Raw genomic sequence first — 20685 nt, 5'->3', positions numbered from 1 at the left:
TGCGGTTTAAGTTTAGTCAGGTGCACGGACTGTGGTTAAAAACAAAAAACCGGTCAAGTGCGAGTCGGACTCGCGTTCCAAGGGTTGTATTTTTTATATGTGAAACGTGAGTGAATTGCCTTTAAAAACCCGTAGGGGTCGGATCAATAACTAAGTAATTAGTCCGACTCACGCTTGACTACATATTTCTAATAGATTTTCCTGTCATTTAATAGGTAAAGACCTATTTTCGGAGATTTGTCTATTTTTAGTCTATTTTCTTGAATTACTTCTAGAAACGTTTATTATAAAATTATAAAAAAAATATACTTGAGATTCTAACAATGAGCTCTTTCATTTGATATGTAATACGATATAGTTTGAAAAAATTTATTTTTTATTTTCTTATTTACCCCCCAAAAGTGGCCCCCGTTTTTAAAATTCATTTATTTACGTTACATGTCCGTCTTTGGGTCACAAACTTACATACAGGCTGCTTCCTGTAACAGGAGCAATAAATTAAACTAAAGGCTGTACTCCTCAAACTGACCAACATTTGTTCAGCAACTTTTAAAAATTATGAATCCTTTAGACTTCCTCTTTTTCATAAAAAATAAATATTGCCTTCAATGTACGCTGACACACTGGTGTTTGACGTTACTTGTCACGCTTTTAACATAACAAAATTTGCAATACATTGCGTCTTAGAATAAACTTTAAAGTGTAATAAAAATCAAACCATGAGTTATTTTCAAATATTGCTGAACAAATATTGGTCAGTTTGAGGAGTACAGCCTTTAGTTTAATTTATTGCTCCTGTTATAGAAAACACACTGTATATGTACCAAATTTCAACTTAATTGGTCCAATCGTTTCGGAGAAAATAGGCTGTAACAGACGGACAGACAGACGCACAAGTGATCCTATAAGGGTTCCGTTTTGTCCTTTTGAGGTACGGAACCCTAAAAACAATCTGGGTGTCAACGTATTTTACGTCTTGGGTCTATTAAAAAATTTAAGTCGGTTCACTGTTTTTAGGCAGGAAAGTACTTACCCTTGTTTTAGCTGCGGAAGCAAAACGGTATGTAATGTTTGTTTTTGTTACGTGACCAATGCTCTTTATGGCAACACTAATCAAGGAAAAATTAAGGGTTATAGGTTCCCCTTCGTAGATATATATATTTTATTTTGAAATACAATGTAATTCGCAAAAAGAACCGACCTCTAAGTCATTAAAATATAAAATTATAACATTGAAATAAATCCGTTGTCTATATTTTATTTTGTTTTGTCTATTTTGTATAAACTTGTTTATGCGTAAGTGACATATATAAATATACATTTAATACAAATAAAGATACAGCTCTGCTGACGTGTTCCCTTAATGTTTTCCATTACTGGCACTGGCACATGGGTACTAAATCATATGTTTTAGGGTACTCCTCAACCAATACGAGCCTTGGGCGCTGCAAAAGCTTCTGCTCCTCAGCGACCGGTAGCGCGGCCTCGACGCGCGCGCCCAGGTCACGGTCTATGAGATACAAGATCTTAAGCCATCTCATCTGCACTTCTTCAACCGCGTTCACCATCACGCTTGCTATGTTTGCCGCCATCCTGCTCCTCTTACCCTCCGTATTAACGAACGTGTTATAGAAATATGAAGGCTCTCCAAGATCTATCGATTGTTTGAACTTAACCGATAACGCCTCTTTAGGCTTCGCTACGTCCACATACGGAACTGGGCCGTTGAACGAGTTCTGATAGTAATTCGGCGCATCTTTCATATTATCTAGCACTGGCGGCAAGCCATCTCGGTTGTAGGTCTTCCTATACTTTGGCTGATTGACTTCAATATTATTATGATTGATGCCTAATCGGTAAGCTTCAGCATCTCGGTAGGAGAATCTTCGGACTTTGAAAACTTCGTCAACGGGTCCTGGTATTCCGGGCACCAAATTACCGGGATTGAAGGCCGCTTGTTCTACATCCTTAAAGTCATTCTCAGGATGTCTGTTCAATACTAAGCGTCCAATAGTTACCGTATGGTATGTTCCATTCTTCCATAAAGCACCCATGTCAAAAGGATTGTAATCAAGCTTAGGAATGTGGGACTTCGGAATGATGTCAATATCTAGTCTCCAAGAGGGGTAGTTTCCTGCAGCTATTGCATCGTAAAGGTCTCTGGTGGAGTAGTCCGGGTCATTATTTCTAAGAGCACCGGCAGCTCGATCAGTGAGTAGCTCCAGGCCCTGTTCAGTTATGAAATTGAACCTTACAAAATAGCTGTCGCCATGTTTGTTGACGAGCTCGTATGCGTGGATAGGGAACGCGTTCATATGTCTGTAGCCATTAAAGATACCGTAATCAGAGAACAACCACAATATCTCGTGGATAGTTTCAGGCATGAGAGTGATGTGGTCGAAGCGAGATGTAGCATCAAGAATATGTGTCTTAGGGTTCCTATGGAAAGCATGTATCACCGGACTGAATTCATGTGGAGAATTATAGAGAAAAACTGGGAATGACAAGGCGAGAAAGTCTAAATTGCCCTCGTTTGTATAGAATTTGGTAACTAATGCTCCCGTCTCTCTGACGACATCTACTCCTCCGCGACTTTGGATTTGATAGGAGAATCGGACGACAACGGGGGTTCTCTTTCCAATGCCATTGAAGACATCAGCTTTGGTGTATTTGGAGACGTCGTTCGTAACTTCGAAGTAGCCGTAGGCGCCCGTGCCTCGCGCGTGCACTGAGCGCTCCGGGATGCGCTCATGTTCGGATGCAGTCTGCAGGTCCCAGAAAAACTGATTGTTGAAGACATCTGTGTTGAGGGTAACTGATTCCCGCACCTCTACCGGTTTGCCAGCGGAAGTTGTCAGCACTCCAATAGGTTTCTGCAACGGATATACACTTTAGAGTTCTGCGGCCCAAAGAATCTTGGAAAGAACGTCTCCGAACTTGTTTTGCCTCAAAGAGTTACAGATTATTTCTCATGCTTTATGTATATACCTACCCACAACTATTAAAAGTATTATTGAAATATTTAATAATTTGTAAATATGTATTAATATTATAATAAAAATTCCTTCTTTCATAACAACAATATATTTCTTGATCACAATATTCCGTTACAGTTCAATCTCCAATCACCTTACTTCACAATCGTCCTCCCTTCACCTCTCCCCGTAACCGAATGCCCGTTAACCGCTATGCCAGTCGTCTTTTATTCTTTCTTCCAACTACCTTCTATTTACAAAGGTCAACTATCAATAACGTTACTATTAAATTTATTAAATTATAGATTGCCAACGATTACTCAACTCTTTATTTTATTAAATCTGTTTCGAATAATTAGTAATTTTAATGAATCTTACACTCGCCCATCCTGACATTGTGCATGTCCTCATGCACAGTCATACTAATCGCGTCTGTCATCTAATCTTACACTCGGCATGTCAAATCATCGGGCATTCAGTAAGAAAATTATTAATACCCATTTAATACAATTTCTTTGTCTGTCTATATACATTTTTTTTTATTATTTATTGAATTCATCTAGGTATATCTTCACATTATTATTTCAAATCCAATAAATATATCCATCTAGATATATAAGTTTTTATTAATGTTACACATACTACTACATAATATAAAGTACTTACTTTTTTTTTTAAACAAATCATCACTACATATAAAGTACATTACTTAACATATTAGTTTGCTTTTTTTTTTTCTCTTGTTTTTTTCTGTTTTTTTTTTATCACTCTCATGACACAACGTGTCTCACAACATACCATTTTTTTAATCAAATTTTATATGTAGCACATTATTCCTCTTGTTTTTTGATTCCATATTTTCTCCATTCCATTCCATTTTTCATTCCATTTTTTTTTGTGCTACTTACTGAATCACTTTCATGACACAAACGTGTCTCACAACATAACATCCTCTATTTCCGTCTTTTTTTTTTCCATCGTTACCATATATCCGTTCGTCCATCCATAGCAAATTACCAATTCAATAATTCAATAATCCAATAATCCAATAATCCAATAATCCAAAATCCAAAATCCAAAATCCAATAATCCAATAACTCAATTATCCAACAAATCAATAATCCAACAACTCAATAATCCAACAACTCAATAATCCAACAACTCAATAAGCCAATAACTCAATAAGCCAACAACTCAATAAGCCAGTAACTCAATAAGCCAATAACTCAATAATCCAATAACACAATAATCCAATAACTCAATAATCCAATAACTCAACAATCCAATAACTCAACTCAATAATCCAATAACTCAATAATCCAATAACTCAATAATCCAATAACTCAATAATCCAATAACTCATTAATCCAATAACTCAATAATCCAATAACTCAATAATCCAATAACTCAATAATCCAATAACTCAATAATCCAATAACTCAACTCAATAATCCAATAACTCAGCTCAATAATCCAATAACTCAGCTCAATAATCCAATAACTCAACTCAATAATCCAATAACTCAACTCAATAATCCAATAACTCAACTCAATAATCCAATAACACAAATCAATAATCCAATAACTCAACTAAATAATCCAATAACTCAACTCAATAATCCAATAACTCAACTTAATAATCCAATAACTCAACTCAATAATCCAATAACTCAACTCAATAACCCAATAACTCAACTGAATAATCCAATAACTCAAATCAATAATCCAATAACTCAACTCAATAATCCAATAACTCAACTCAATAATCCAATAACTCAACTCAATCCAATAACTCGACTCAATAACCCAATAACTCAACTCAATAACCCAATAACTCAACCCATAATTCAATAACTCAACTCAATAATCCAATAACTCAATAATCCAATAACTCAACTCAATAATCCAATAACTCAACTCAATAATCCAATAACTCAGCTCAATAATCCAATAACTCAGCTCAATAATCCAATAACTCAACTCAATAATCCAATAACTCAACTCAATAATCCAATAACTCAACTCAATAATCCAATAACACAAATCAATAATCCAATAACTCAACTAAATAATCCAATAACTCAACTCAATAATCCAATAACTCAACTTAATAATCCAATAACTCAACTCAATAATCCAATAACTCAACTCAATAACCCAATAACTCAACTGAATAATCCAATAACTCAAATCAATAATCCAATAACTCAACTCAATAATCCAATAACTCAACTCAATAATCCAATAACTCAACTCAATCCAATAACTCGACTCAATAACCCAATAACTCAACTCAATAACCCAATAACTCAACCCATAATTCAATAACTCAACTCAATAATCCAATAACTCAATAATCCAATAACTCAACTCAATAATCCAATAACTCAACTCAATAATCCAATAACTCAACTCAATAATCCAATAACTCAACTCAATAATCCAATAACTCAACTCAATAATCCAATAACTCAACTCAATAATCCAATAACTCAACTCAATAATCCAATAACTCAACTCAATAATCCAATAACTCAACTCAATAATCCAATAACTCAACTCAATAATCCAATAACTCAGCTCAATAATCCAATAACTCAGCTCAATAATCCAATAACTCAGCTCAATAATCCAATAACTCAGTTCATTAATTCAATAACTCAGCTCAATAATCCAATAACTCAGCTCAATAATCCAATAACTCAGCTCAATAATCCAATAACTCAGCTAAATAATCCAATAACTCAGCTCAATAATCCAATAACTCAACTCAATAATCCAATAACTCAACTCAATAATCCAATAACTCAACTCAATAATCCAATAACTCAACTCAATAATCCAATAACTCAACTCAATAATCCAATAACTCAACTCAATAACCCAATAACTCAACTCAATAATCCAATAAACTCAACTCAATAATCCAATAACTCAGCTCAATAATCCAATAACTCAACTCAATAATCCAATAACTCAACTCAATAATCCAATAACTCAACTCAATAATCCAATAAACTCAACTCAATAATCCAATAAACTCAACTCAATAATCCAATAAACTCAACTCAATAATCCAATAACTCAACTCAATCCAATAACTCGACTCAATAACCCAATAACTCAACTCAATAACCCAATAACTCAACCCATAATTCAATAACTCAACTCAATAATCCAATAACTCAATAATCCAATAACTCAACTCAATAATCCAATAACTCAACTCAATAATCCAATAACTCAACTCAATAATCCAATAACTCAACTCAATAATCCAATAACTCAACTCAATAATCCAATAACTCAACTCAATAATCCAATAACTCAACTCAATAATCCAATAACTCAACTCAATAATCCAATAACTCAGCTCAATAATCCAATAACTCAGCTCAATAATCCAATAACTCAGCTCAATAATCCAATAACTCAACTCAATAATCCAATAACTCAACTCAATAATCCAATAACTCAACTCAATAATCCAATAACTCAACTCAATAATCCAATAACTCAACTCAATAATCCAATAAACTCAACTCAATAATCCAATAAACTCAACTCAATAATCCAATATCTCGATAATCCAATAACTCGATAATCCAATAACTCGATAATCCAATAACTCATTAATCCAATAACTGCTTAATCCAGTAATCCAGTACCTGATCAATCCAGTAACTGATCAACCCAGTAACTCATGAATCCAATAACTCACTAATCCAATAACTCATTAATCCCGTAACTCATTAATCCCGTAACTCATTAATCCCGTAACTCATTAATCCCGTAACTCATTAATCCCGTAACTCATTAATCCCGTAACTCATTAATCCCGTAATTCTTTAATCCATAACTCATTAATTAAAATAATCCAGAAATTTTATAATTCGATAATATTATACTTATCAGCATATGTAGGTATTTTCATCATATCGTTATATTACTTGCCACTTAAGCGTCAGTTGCACCAACCACAATTGACGAATTGATCAACAGCAATCAGCAGAGCTTTGCTTGCTAGAATAACCAAGCTAAAATATTTAAAATGCAACGAACTTCTTAAAACCAAGGATACTGAAAGCGAATCAATACACGGTTATAACGAATACTTTACTAGTGTAGGCCCAACCTTGGTTATTCAATCAACACCAGCCAAAATGATCCCGCCAACATTATAAGATTTATAAGATTGAAAAAAATTCCCGTCAGTTTGTTTCTCTTATTATTCTAATAATAATTAGAAAATTGTAGATTTCCCGGATACGCGGAACTGTCCTGTCGGGCCGCACACATGTGTTAGGGTTCAAGAACAAGTCGGTAATTTTAAACAAACAACTTTACATATACTTGGATTAACTTTGTTTCTAATCTACATTAACGACTTGACTTTCTTGGATCTGAACAATGCAGACGATTGTGCTACGCTGATGACACGGCAATACTATTTCACGGTGCTTCCTGGGATGCAGTAATCGCCTTCACAGAAAGCGGTCTAGCTTTGGTGACGAACTGGCTTCAATACAATTTGTAACTCTAAAAGCAGACTAAACGAGATATATGTGTGCGTGTATAAAACAGCTGCTTCCGCCTCGTGGTCTCTTAAATGTGTCAAAAGTTTATTCATATTTAATATTAGGTTAGGTACCACTGGTACCTACCACACGTCATGTAATTGTAAAACAATAGAAAAACTTCGTCTATAAAGTACTTAGGTGTTATTCTGGATGAGCAGACTGACAACCGACAGAGGAAGATGAGAAACTCAACTTTACAGCGTACATTCAAACCACAGCTAAATAGTGTCAGGAAATAACCTAACACTCATATAAATATCTTCGAAATGTCATGGATATACCACAACGCAAATCAACCTATATTGCCCTAGCTCAACCCATTATTACGTAGGTAGGTACTAATATCCGTGTATAGCGTATAGCGCATCGATCGTTATTGTTGTTTTTTTTTTCTTTTTATATACCTACTAAATTATGAACAAATACTGAAGAAACGTAACTTAGTCTTTCCTTTACCAGCGTTAACGGCACATTTTGCCAAAAGAGGAAACAACCAAGATCAAAACTTATGAATTAGGCTAACGAGCCCCATACAACTAACTTGAGCGAACTACAGGACACCACAGCATTGCCTGGACAACGATTCCACCCCCATAATCTGTGAACCCGTACCTCGAGACAACTTTCGTCAATACAAATAACTTTAAGGTACTGTACCAAAATATTCGCAGTTTAAGCAATAAACGACATCTATTAAAATCTACAACTGAAGATGACAAAGATATACAAGCCATCCGTTCCTGTCCTGTGCGGCTTCCACGTGAAAGTGATCCTGGCCGTTGTCCTTCCGTGTTGATCTTCGAAGCCATCTCTCATTGCCTCGGCCGTGTCTGCCGCTGCTGCGGCTTCGACGGTTGCGACTCCGCCTGTTGTTCCCCGGGGACTGGCGGCGGTTGCGACTTCGGCTTCGACGTTCTTGTCCATCATCAGATTTCGATTTTCGGCCACGCTCAGGAGTTTTCAAGCGCCGCCTGGATGTTTTTTCCTCATGGTCCATAGTCTGGAACTCGAAAACAATACCAGCAATGGAAGAGTTCTAAATCTTTGGATTGTTAATAATAGACAAATATAAATTGTTCTTATTAAGCTAAATTCAACTGTTTTATTTATTTATTTAATTTACGTTACTGCTTCCGGGGTAGAATGCGGGACGTTTAAAACAGATCTTAAATCCAAAACAGATCCGTATCCCGGTACGGATCCGGAACACAGGCTTTTCGAAACGGGAAAATTCTAGAACTGGTACAAAAACGGAATCTAGAACAAATTCGGGATCCGGCACTGATCCGATACCAATCCGGCACGCATCCGGTTCAGATCCAGCACGAATCCGGCAAATGATATACATGCGGTATTAATCCGGCACAGATCCGGTACCAATCTGGCACAGATCCGATACCAATCCGGCACGGATCCGGCACCAGTCTGGGACGGATCCGGTACGAATCCAGCATGGATCCGGAACTCATCCGGCACAAATCAGGTATGCACCCGGCACGGTTCCAGTATCCGGCACGGACCCAAATCCAGAAACGGGATCCGGAATACGAAACGGGCCGCGTAGCCAAGATGCCAATCGCTTACGCTCCGTAGCGATAGGAATGCAACTGAATGTTGTGTGGGTATTCATAAAAATATGTACTAGCGGGTAGATTAATAAAATCGGTTGCTATCGAATACGCGTTTCATTTACATCATGGTGACAGCGGTGCCGTATTTTATTATATATTAAAGGCATTTCGGGCAAGTAAATAAGTTTCGTGCAGTTTAGAGTGTGTGCTAGTGCTAAATTGTGTTGTGTAAACAATATGGAGCATGCGCGGCCTCCGCCAGAGTTGTGCCTGGAGGGTGGCCCGGCCGCGCGCGCCGAGGCGTGGCGCCGGTGGTACACGCAATTCCAAGTATTCCTAAAGGCTTCGGGTGTCTGTAAGGAAACAACTGACGTGCAAGCCAGTTTGCTGGTAAACCTAATAGGGTCGGAAGGTTATAATGTTTACTTGACCTTCAAATTTACAAAAGATGAGAGCCGCGATGACTTAAAAACTTTAGTGGCAAAGTTTAACGATCACTTTGGGACCAAACAGAATGAAACAATGGCACGATTCAAGTTTTTCTCTAGGAACCTGCCGGCCTAGCCAAGGTTACAATCGCTATCGCTTCGACAACGAAAACCATTATGTCTCTCTATCACACTTCCATATTAGTGCGACAGTGACAGTTGCGTTTCGATCGCTACGGAGCGTAAGCGATCGGCATCTTGGCTACGCGGCCAGGAAAGCGGTGAATCTATAGACGAGTACGTAACGGCACTGAAAATACTTGCCCAGCAGTGCGAGTTCAAGGACCTCGAGGAGAGCCTAATGCGTGATCGCATTGTGTGCGGTGTGGCCAGCAGCAAGGTACGCGATCGCTTGCTTAGGGCGGAGGATCTAACTTTGGATAAGGCGGTAAAGATTACTCAGGCAAACGAGATGTCAAGTGAAGAGAAGCGCGAAATCGAGGAATCTAAGGTTGCCGGGACACCGTCAACGTCGGCAGTGGATGTACTGTATGGAACCTCGAGACAGTTTTCGGGTGGCCGCGGCAGGCGCCCGCAGCGCTGGCGGGGACGCGGCGGCCGGCGCGGCGGCGGCGGCGCGGGGGCGCGCGGGGCCGACAGCCCGAGCGCGGCGGCCCGCTCCTGCGCTGCCTGCGGGAGTACCTACTGCGACGGAGGTCAGCGGTGTCCAGCGAGAGGTGCAAAGTGTTTATTGTGTGGTGGTGCAGGTCATTTTAAGGTAAAGTGCCCATTTAAAAGAGCGAACAAAGTGTATCAAATTGAGGAAGAGGACGGTTACGGTGACGACGACGAGCTGTACTTCATCGACGGGATCGATGTGGACTCTGATTATCATAAAGACCGCAAAAAATGGTATGAAACTTTACTAGTTAGTGATAATCGTAGGGCCGAGACTTTTAAGCTTGATACTGGTTCGGATTTAAACGTTTTATCAATGAAAAATTTCAAAAAATTGGGTCTTGACAGTGCTAGTATAGAACCATCAGATAATATTAGGGCCGAATCATTTTGCGGAAATTTTGTACCTATGATCGGCTCGTGTATTATTAATTGGTTATATAAAGAACGTTTATATCCGTTGCGGTTTGTTATATGTCGAGATGATAGAAAGAGTGTTTTGGGCAAATATGCTTGTGAGGACTTAGGTCTAGTAAAACGCATATATTCACTTTCCTTAGATAATTATGAGGATCTCTTTCATGGCCTGGGTAAATTGCCGGGTGAGTATACTATTAGTATTGAGGAAGGAGCGCAGCCGTCAGTCTGTCCGGTTCGCAAGATACCTATGGGTGTGCGTGACAAGCTACAGGGTGAACTAGAACGCATGGTCAAAATGGGGGTGATTAGAAAAGTGTCCCACCCCACACCGTGGGTCAATGCGATTGTAGTGGCCGCGAAAAAAGACGGCAGTTTACGCGTGTGCCTCGACCCGCGGCCGCTCAACCGCGTTGTGCGCCGTGCTCGCTATCCCCTCCCCGCGCTCGGCGAAATTGCCACTAAGCTGCAGGGTGCGCGATATTTTAGCAAGCTTGATGCTCGCTCTGGTTTTTGGATGGTACAAATAGATGATGCCAGTGCCGACCTATGTACATTCGGGACACCATTCGGTAGGTACCAGTTCTTACGCCTCCCGTATGGTATAAACTGTGCGTCTGAGGTGTTCCATTCTAAAGTTCGTCAAATTTTGGAGGATCTGGAGGGGGTCGAGTCCTTCGTCGATGACATTATAGTCTATGGACGTACCTTAGAGGAACACGATGCAAGATTGAAGTCATTGCTGGACAGATCACGCGAGGTAGGTATTAAATTTAATAAACAGAAGTGCGAATTTAGGGTACAGCAAATTACTTATCTCGGTCACACGTTTAGTCATGAGGGTATGCGCGTTGACTCAGAGAAGGTTAAGGCTATCGAGAAGATGGCTTCTCCACACGACCGACCGTCGTTGGAAAGGTTTCTAGGTATGGTGAATTACTTATCCAAATTTATACCTAACTACTCAGAAGTGGCGTCACCTTTACGAGCCCTGTTAAAAAAGGAAACGGAATGGTGCTGGGAGCCGGAGCACGAGGCAGCCGCCGGACAGCTGCGGGCGTTGGTGAGCGGCGCGCCTGTGCTGGCCCTGTACGCCCCGCGCGCGCCAGTACTGGTCTCGGTAGATGCTAGTCAGCACGCGCTGGGCGCTGTGATCCTTCAAGAGGGCCGGCCTGTCGAGTTTGCGTCTGCCACGCTGACAGACGCACAGACCAGGTATGCACAAATTGAAAAGGAGCTTCTTGCCATCGTCTTCGGACTGGAGCGATTCCATCAATACGTGTACGCTCATGGTGACGTCACAGTCGAGACGGATCACAAGCCTCTGGAGGCATTGTTTTCAAAACCTTTAGATTCGGTGCCAGCGCGTTTGCAGAGGATGATGCTTCGCATACAGGGTTACGATTTCAAGGTCGTGTATAAGCCAGGTAAATATATGTATGTTGCAGATACGTTGTCTCGAGCACCCCTTCCGGATAACATTAGTGACAAGGTATCCGAAGAAATAAACGACCAGTCAGTTTTCCTATTGGAAAATGTCAGATTCAGTGACGGTAAGCTACGTACAATCAGAGAAGTGACTGCAGAGGATGAAGAGTGTCAGTTAATAATTAAATATATACGTGCAGGTTGGCCACACAGTAAATATGAAGTCAACGAAAAAGTGCGAGGACACTGGTCGTTGCGAGATAGTTTCGAATATATAGATGGTATAATTTTCAAGGACAATTTAGTATACATACCAAAAGCGCTGAGGTCAGAAATGATTGGTCGCGTGCACGACGGACACATGGGCATCGATCGTTGTAAGCGGCACGCGCGTGACGTCATGTTCTGGCCGGGAATGAGTCGAGACGTGGAGCGCCGCGTGCGCCGCTGTGGGGCATGCGCCGCGCGTGCGCCAAGGGCCCAGCGCGAACCCATGTTGCCACATGATATACCCGATTTACCATGGATAAAGGTAGGTTCAGATATATTCCAATATGGCTCGAAATATTTCCTTATACTGGTTGATTACTTTTCTAATTTTATCGAAGTAAGTCAAATCAAAAACATAGGAAGTAGGGCAGTCATAGAAGCCATGAAAGATCAGTTCGCCAGACATGGCATTCCTTGGGTATTAGTTACGGATAACGGACCTGCTTACGCATCCAAAGAGTTCGCGGGTTTTAAAAAAGAATGGGAGTTCGACCATATTACGACATCTCCCCATTATGCACAATCGAACGGTCGTAGTGAAAAAAGCGTGCGAACTATTAAAGATATTCTTATAAAATCTATAAATTCTGGTACGGATTTCCACTTAGGACTTTTAAACTTCCGAACTACACCCCGCGATAACCTAAGTTCGCCATCTCAGTTACTAATGGGACGCACGCTCAATACAAGATTACCGTCACACGAGAGCAAACTTCGACCGAGCCGAGATAACAGCCGTGACTACGAGAGAATGGTACGTAACCAGCAAATTAGTAAACAACATTACGACCAACGAGCACGGGCACTGCCGGAATTACAGCCGGGCGACCCGGTGCTGGTGGTAGACGGGCAGCGCAGGAGACAAGCCCGTGTCGAGTCACGAGCAGATCAACCTCGTTCCTATTTCGTGACTGATTGCTCCGACAAGCGAATCAGACGAAACAGGCGCCATTTAATAAAACTTGAGCGCTGTTCACCCGTCAATGACAGCAACGTTGCTGACAAATTGCCGAGTGACGACGAAGCTTGGTCGAGTGCCGACAGCGACAGGCCGCCGTCACCCGACGGAGCTACTGCAGCTACGGGTTCCGCAGCAAACTCGCAACCACATACGGAAAAATCTCGCGAACCTAGACAAGCAGCGGTTAAGGCACGCATTAATATGAAAAACTATATTTAAAACATTAAATTTTTCCAGGCCAATGAAAGAAGTTTCGCTTAAAGTTATTGTAATAATCACAATAAAGAATAATGTAAAAAAAAAAAAAAACATATAAGTAGGTAATAAAATAAATACTTAAGTTAAGTTACGTGCATGCAGATATGTATATTACTGAGTCAAGAATTAAGAATAGTTATTTTGTAATACTCGCATGCGTCAGCTCAGCTTCTATTGATAGATAAGATTAAGTAATATGCATGTTATTAATGTTATAAATTTAAATAATTTATTTCCCCAATTACATCATTACATAATAAATATAATGCAATCTTGTTTACTATTTTGTTAAGATAGTAAGTAATATGCTTGCAGTAGCATAAATGTATTATTATTAATTCGAAACAATCATACTATTACGTCATTAATATAAACATCATTTATTAATCCAAAATTATAACTATTATACAACAATATGATTATACTTACTTTATACTTATAAAGTAAAGTTAGCTTTGATTTCCACTGTAATTATAATAATGTACTTTAGGCATAAGTACTTATGGTTTACTTTTGTAACGGGGAAGATGTTGTGTGGGTATTCATAAAAATATGTACTAGCGGGTAGATTAATAAAATCGGTTGCTATCGAATACGCGTTTCATTTACATCAGTCACTGTCGCGCTAATATGGAACCGAACTATTCAAAATAAAACGGTGTTCCAAAGGTTTCACGCTACCCGCGATGTAATGAATGCTTTAATTATATTATGGATAGGCATTACAGCAAACACAAATAAAAAACCTAACTGTTGGTCTTGAAGAGAAAACTTGCAGTATAATTGCTCTCGAGTGAACTAATAGGCCGAAATGGGTTTACCCAATTATTTTGTTCTTGATAAAATTAACGGTGTCTTTGTTTCTAAGCGCCCGTTAAACATAAACTTCCTAACATAGGAAATATGAAATGATAATTAATTTCAACAAAACAACAACCAATATAAGTGTTACTAATATATGTATAGGTAACTATATAATTATAATAATTTTACACCACTGTTACTATTGTAACAAATTAATTGGGTAATTAAGATTTAACTCGATCAGTTCTAATATTAATACCTACATAATATAATACATTCAGGAATACCATAGTGACTTGTAGGTACTTACCACTTCTGATGTATAATAAAAATTCCTTCTTTCATAACAACAATATATTTCTTGATCACAATATTCCGTTACAGTTCAATCTCCAATCACCTTACTTCACAATCGTCCTCCCTTCACCTCTCCCCGTAACCGAATGCCCGTTAACCGCTATGCCAGTCGTCTTTTATTCTTTCTTCCAACTACCTTCTATTTACGTTACTATCAATCATATCAATATATAACGATAATATCAATAACGTTACTATTAAATTTATTAAATTATAGATTGCCAACGATTACTCAACTCTTTATTTTATTAAATCTGTTTCGAATAATTAGTAATTTTAATGAATCTTACAATATTAATTAAATATATGTTGATACGCAAGCAATATCATAAGTTAATGTCAAATAATACAGTGTTTAATATGACATATAATATTAACTCACATTATAGACGGGTCTAACGCGAATTATATTCAATTACCTTTATTTACCGACGTTTCGACACAGGTTTCACTGGTCGTGGTCGCGGCTGACTGATTGTCCCAGCAAAATGTCAAAACAGAGATTTGTGCATCTACCCGACGAAAAGTGTATGGAAAAGTTTGGGGTAGACATCACATTTTCAAACCACCCACCACACATAATGTTAATTATTGTCAATAGTCCGACACGCAACACTCACAATATCCACGCACCCGTCCGAAGATAGATCCTTTGGCTTTAGCTTCTGTATCACTGGTTCCCAAGTTAAAGGGGAATAACGACACCGTCAAAAGTTATAACGAACACTTAAACTCCATCCACGCAAGGCTGAAATTCACATATGAAATAGAATGTGACAGGTCCTTACCTTTTCTGGATGTCAAACTGATGGTGAGATCGGACGGCACCTTGGCACACTCTGTATACAGAAAACCTACGCATACCGACAGATACTTACAGGCATCCTCTCATCATCACCCAAGGCACCTACAGTCTGTGATCGCGTCCTTGGTGAACAGGGCACATGACTTATGTGACCCTGAGCACCTGGACGGTGAACTGGCCCATGTCCAAGCTGTACTGGAGAGGAATGGATACCGTGGGAGGATGAAACGCAAGCCGAAGAGAACGGAGAGACATCCAGAGGTCAACAGACAACCAGCGTTTCTACCATATGTGAAAGGAATAACGGACAAAATTGGAGCAGTACTTAAGAAATTCTCCATCAAGACTGTATACAAGCCGTTATTCAAAGTAGCAGATCTGTTGCGCAGTCCAAAAGATGTCATTCCGTACCAAAATCCGGGCGTATACAAAATAGACTGTAGCTGCGGAAGTGTGTACATTGGACAAACTAAACGGAGCGTGCAAGAGAGGGTGAAAGAGCACATAGCGGCAGTTAAAAATCGCCAATTACACAAATCCGCAATCGCCGAACATCTTCTTACATCTGGCACAAATCACTGGATTGAGTTGCATAGACCAAAAGTTGTCTCCACTGAACGCCATTATTATCCTCGAGTTGTGCGAGAAGCAATTGAAATCAAGAAACACCCCAGGAATTTTAATAGGGAGGATGGTTTCAACTTATCGCCAACTTGGGAACCAGTGATACAGAAGCTAAAGCCAAAGGATCTATCTTCGGACGGGTGCGTGGATATTGTGAGTGTTGCGTGTCGGACTATTGACAATAATTAACATTATGTGTGGTGGGTGGTTTGAAAATGTGATGTCTACCCCAAACTTTTCCATACACTTTTCGTCGGGTAGATGCACAAATCTCTGTTTTGACATTTTGCTGGGACAATCAGTCAGCCGCGACCACGACCAGTGAAACCTGTGTCGAAACGTCGGTAAATAAAGGTAATTGAATATAATTCGCGTTAGACCCGTCTATAATGTGAGTTAATATGTATTTAAAACGCGAAAGTTTAAAATATTATATGACATATAATTATTTATAAGCTGCAGAAAGGGTCCAATAGATAAAGAGGTTTGGCAAGTGGATTTGTCGGATGGCGTCGGGGAGTTTGTTTAACGTCGGAATGCATTCTCTGAATTGCACTGGTTTGTGCAAGATCATCTACAAATTATTGTTCCTAATTAATACTAACAAAATATCGACCACAGTCTGCATCTGCAATCAATGTTTGACTTTCAGCTTCAAAGTTTCAATTCGGTGGTAACGGTTGAGCGATTGGGCCACCGCTTCACTTTACAAGGCAGTCCCCATTTTCCGCGCTGGATATTAACATTCTCTTCTTCCTCGCGTTATCCCGGCATTTTGCCACGGCTCACATAGGAGCTTGGGGTTCGCTTGACAACTAATCCCATGATTTGACGTAGGCACTAGTTTTTACGAAAGCGACTGCCATCTGACCTTCCAACCCAGAGGGGAAACTAGGCCTTATTGGGATTAGTCCGGTTTCCTCACAATGTTTTCCTTCACCGAAAAGCGACTAGTAAATATCAAATGATATTTCGTACATAAGTTCCTAAAAACTCATTGGTACGAGCCGGGGTTTGAACCCGCGACCTCCGGATTGCAAGTCGCACGCTCTTACCGCTAGGCCACCAGCGCTTTTTTTTTGCGCTGGATATTAACATTACAGAGTAGTAATTGTTAAAGAGATAGAAAGTGACCAATAGAAGGACGAGTTAGTTCGAGGGCCGACCCGTCCGGGAAATAAATGATTACCATAAAATAAATTTAATGATCATTATTTGCAAGTAAATTGCATATTAACATATTATATAAATACATATCGAACAGATTTTTCCCACTATATGACGCTGTAATAGATAGTTAATAAACAAGTCCAACTAATTGTCAACTAAATGAGATGCCGTTTTGAACGTGTTACATTTTAAACTATCCAAATCTCCAAGGATTAACCGTTAATCAAATATCGGGAAATTATTTCCCACTTCATTCTAATTTACGAAATATTTTTTATCTTTTCAAAGGCAGCACTCAGCGGTACCAACTATACAGATTTAAAATCTTAGTAACATTTTGAATTTGAAAAATGGCAACACTTTTCTAATGGCCGCCATTTGTGACCATACGTCAAAGTCAATGTCAGTTGTTGTGATTTTTTTTGCAATAACGACAATTTTTTTAGTGTTTTGAGGTTAAATGCGAAAAAAATCTTGTAAGAGCATACACTGAATACTATCATAAACTAGACTTATTTTCCCTGTGTTTTGCTTGAAAAGAATTGTGATAGCGATATGATTTAGCCAAGATTTTTAGGTTTTAGTAAGTGGGTAATTATTTCCCATTGTTTGTCCCTGAACGTACGATTTACAAAAAAATTGGTAGGTTTTATAAAGTGGGAAATTATTTCCCAGTGTTTGTTCTATACCTAAATTTTAATTGGTTTCCATAAATAAAAATATATGCCCGTTTGCCTGTTACACAAAAAAATCTGTGCCTGTATTTGTTTTCTTTTTTCTTTTATTTATTTCTTTGATTTTTGAAGATAACGTTAAAGGATCATACTTGAATTCCAAGCAAAGCCGGGGGGAGCTACTAACTAGTAAAAAGTTCGTAACCGTATCGGACAATGGGAAACTATTTCCCACTTCATTCAAAATTTTGCTATTCCGTAACGGATAACGGGAAATTATTTACCACCGCAAAACCCCCCTTTCCCCCCCACTAAAATTCTTTTTATATATTTTTTCGTAATCTACGCACCCAAATTATCTAAAAACCAATCTTAGTTTTCAAAAATCACATAAAAAGTGTTCCGTTTGATTAAGGGTTAAAACAAATAGTGAAGTAGTGCAAATGTTCACAATGATATCGGTAACAAGTGTGACAATATTTATTTAATTTATGTTTTAGGTATTAGTTTTGTAGGTAGTTTTAATTTTAGGTTACCTTTTATTGTAAGTTTAATATGTGCTTGATAGACCAGGGCCGTATTACAAGCGGAACTCCTTTTCCAATTTCATTTATTAGAAAAGGAGTTCCGCTTGTAATATTAGTCGTAGTTTATTATGCAACACTGCCCAGATGACAAAGTCATAGCAAAGAGTGCATCGACTAAGAAAAAGTAATGAATATTCATTGATGAGTATAATTCATAAAAAAATTGCACTAGGTAGTTCGCTCTACATATCTGTTACGTATACAATGCTTACCGGGTGTGTTATTTTGAACTCCTGCAACTGCCGTTGGACAGCATCTAAGGAGGCGTTAAGGTAGTGAATTCCATATGCATTATTTGCAATGGCAAGACAGAGTAACGCTACTGGCCACTGCATGGCTCAAGATGATAGCGTGCGAAATACAGAATCTCTATATGTATTACTAGTTCTAATAATTGACTATATCCTTTGCTAATTTGTACGAAGGATTAACGTGATTTAGAAAATTACTAGGTGGAAATAAATCATTAACCTTTATTTTGTTTGTGTGAATCTAATACAAATGTAATTTGCTCATTAATAATGCGTTACACACGCAATAATGTTTTGCATTAGCGGAAATGGATGAGCGCGATTCAATACAATTCCAACATAATATCAGCAGGTGCGTTTAGTTTTAAATCCGTTCATGTTAATTGTCAGTATTACTATAATTGTATGTTTGTGTGAATAAAACAATTTATATTGATTGCACTGCGCATACATACAGTTCAATAATGGATACAAAATGTTCTTGGGGCTCAGTTTTCTAGTGCTTCAAGGATGGTTGCGGAAGCACGTTATGAATAATTTCTATGCATTAATGTGAAAACGAGCTAATAACTTCCCAGATGCACCGACTTAGAGACAGCTCCAACAGTTTGTTAGCCGAAACTTCAGGCGAGATACTTGCATGATTAATTTAATAATAATTTTTCACCTCAGCAGCTCGAACTACGTTACTCCACTGCTTAAAAACAGTGTGCAAAATTATATTTTGCTCACTAAGTGAGATAAAATGGCATTTTTATTCAAATATCATTTCAACGTACGATGATAAAGTAAATAGGTTTTACCAAAATTCCTGTCACTGGTAGTCGAGGGTGGAAGCCCTAAACCACGGCGTTGCATGAACAAGAGATTTCCTTTGGCAGGATTGATCCTTAGGATCCAAGGATGGATTTAAGAAGTGGAGCCACCGAGATTTTTGAAGCAGGTGGGGGGTGGGGGGGGTTTTAAGCATCTGCGACCTGCGAGGTTAATAATTCTTTAGGTCCTAAGGGCCAATCCTGCCAAAGGAAATCTCTTGTTCATGCAACGCCGTGGTTGACCTTTTTATGCTCTGAGCACACTCAAAACTATGATGGCTGACAGTCGCCATTCTACCGCTAACGCTATTTGAAGGGGAAAGCCAATATACCAATACGAGATTTTAAGATTGAGAGATCTGCTAACCACTATAATACTAGGTCATCTAAAAAAAGAAAATTATGTCAAATCACGGCTAAAAATTATTACGGTCAACGAACCAAAGAATATGTAACACCCAAGATTTGTAATAAATACCCTCACTTACTGGAAAAAACTAAATTAAAAATAGGTAGTCTTAAGGCAAAGCTTAAAGAAATATTGTTAAATAATGATTCTAAAAACCACTGTTAGTATAGGTATAGGTACAGTACATAGCATTATTATTACTTATAGTGTAGTTAAATCGAGGTGAACTGCTGGTAACTAGTTATACTTGTTTGCTTTCTGTGCACTTCTATTTCTATTTGAGTTTGTTAACTGTTGATTTAAGATAAAATATAAGAGCGCACCGCCAACAAACTGTTGTACAGTTTGGCGAAATTTTTGTTACTGTTTATGTATGTGTTTTTTATATAACAATAAATTAAAAAAGAAAAAAAAAAAGATTAAGAACATAAGTAGATATAAAATAGATAAACCTTGAGGAAGACTCACGTTAGACCGGGCCGTGTACATGCGGGCCCGAGCTTCCGGCGCTTACTTTTCTATGACATGACAGGCGATCACGTGACGCTTTCCATAGAAAAGAAAACGATGACCCGGGAGCTCCGGCCCGGACACGCCCTGGTCTAACGTGAGTCATTCTTTAC

The 20685-nt window shown here is 38.7% G+C and overlaps 2 protein-coding genes across 2 annotated transcripts in view; both read right to left on the bottom strand.

Annotated features, from left to right (window-relative positions):
* LOC134674071 (orexin/Hypocretin receptor type 1-like) overlaps positions 1-20685 on the bottom strand; it is a 161552-nt gene that overhangs the window by 126910 nt on the left and 13957 nt on the right. The gene's annotated exons all lie outside the window — the stretch shown is intronic.
* LOC134674234 (peroxisomal catalase 1-like) lies at positions 1339-18922 on the bottom strand. Its single transcript, XM_063532295.1, has 2 exons — positions 18800-18922; positions 1339-2873 (listed from the first exon to the last, which is right to left on the bottom strand). The coding sequence occupies exons 1-2, from the start codon at positions 18920-18922 to the stop codon at positions 1374-1376; spliced, it is 1623 nt and encodes a 540-aa protein (XP_063388365.1). The 3' UTR covers positions 1339-1373.

This window comes from Cydia fagiglandana, chromosome 19, assembly GCF_963556715.1.
Source record: "Cydia fagiglandana chromosome 19, ilCydFagi1.1, whole genome shotgun sequence".
NCBI classification, from domain to species: Eukaryota; Metazoa; Arthropoda; class Insecta; order Lepidoptera; family Tortricidae; genus Cydia; species Cydia fagiglandana.
The sequence above is the reverse complement of the archived record's forward strand: the minus strand, read 5'-3'. Positions and strand labels throughout refer to the sequence as shown.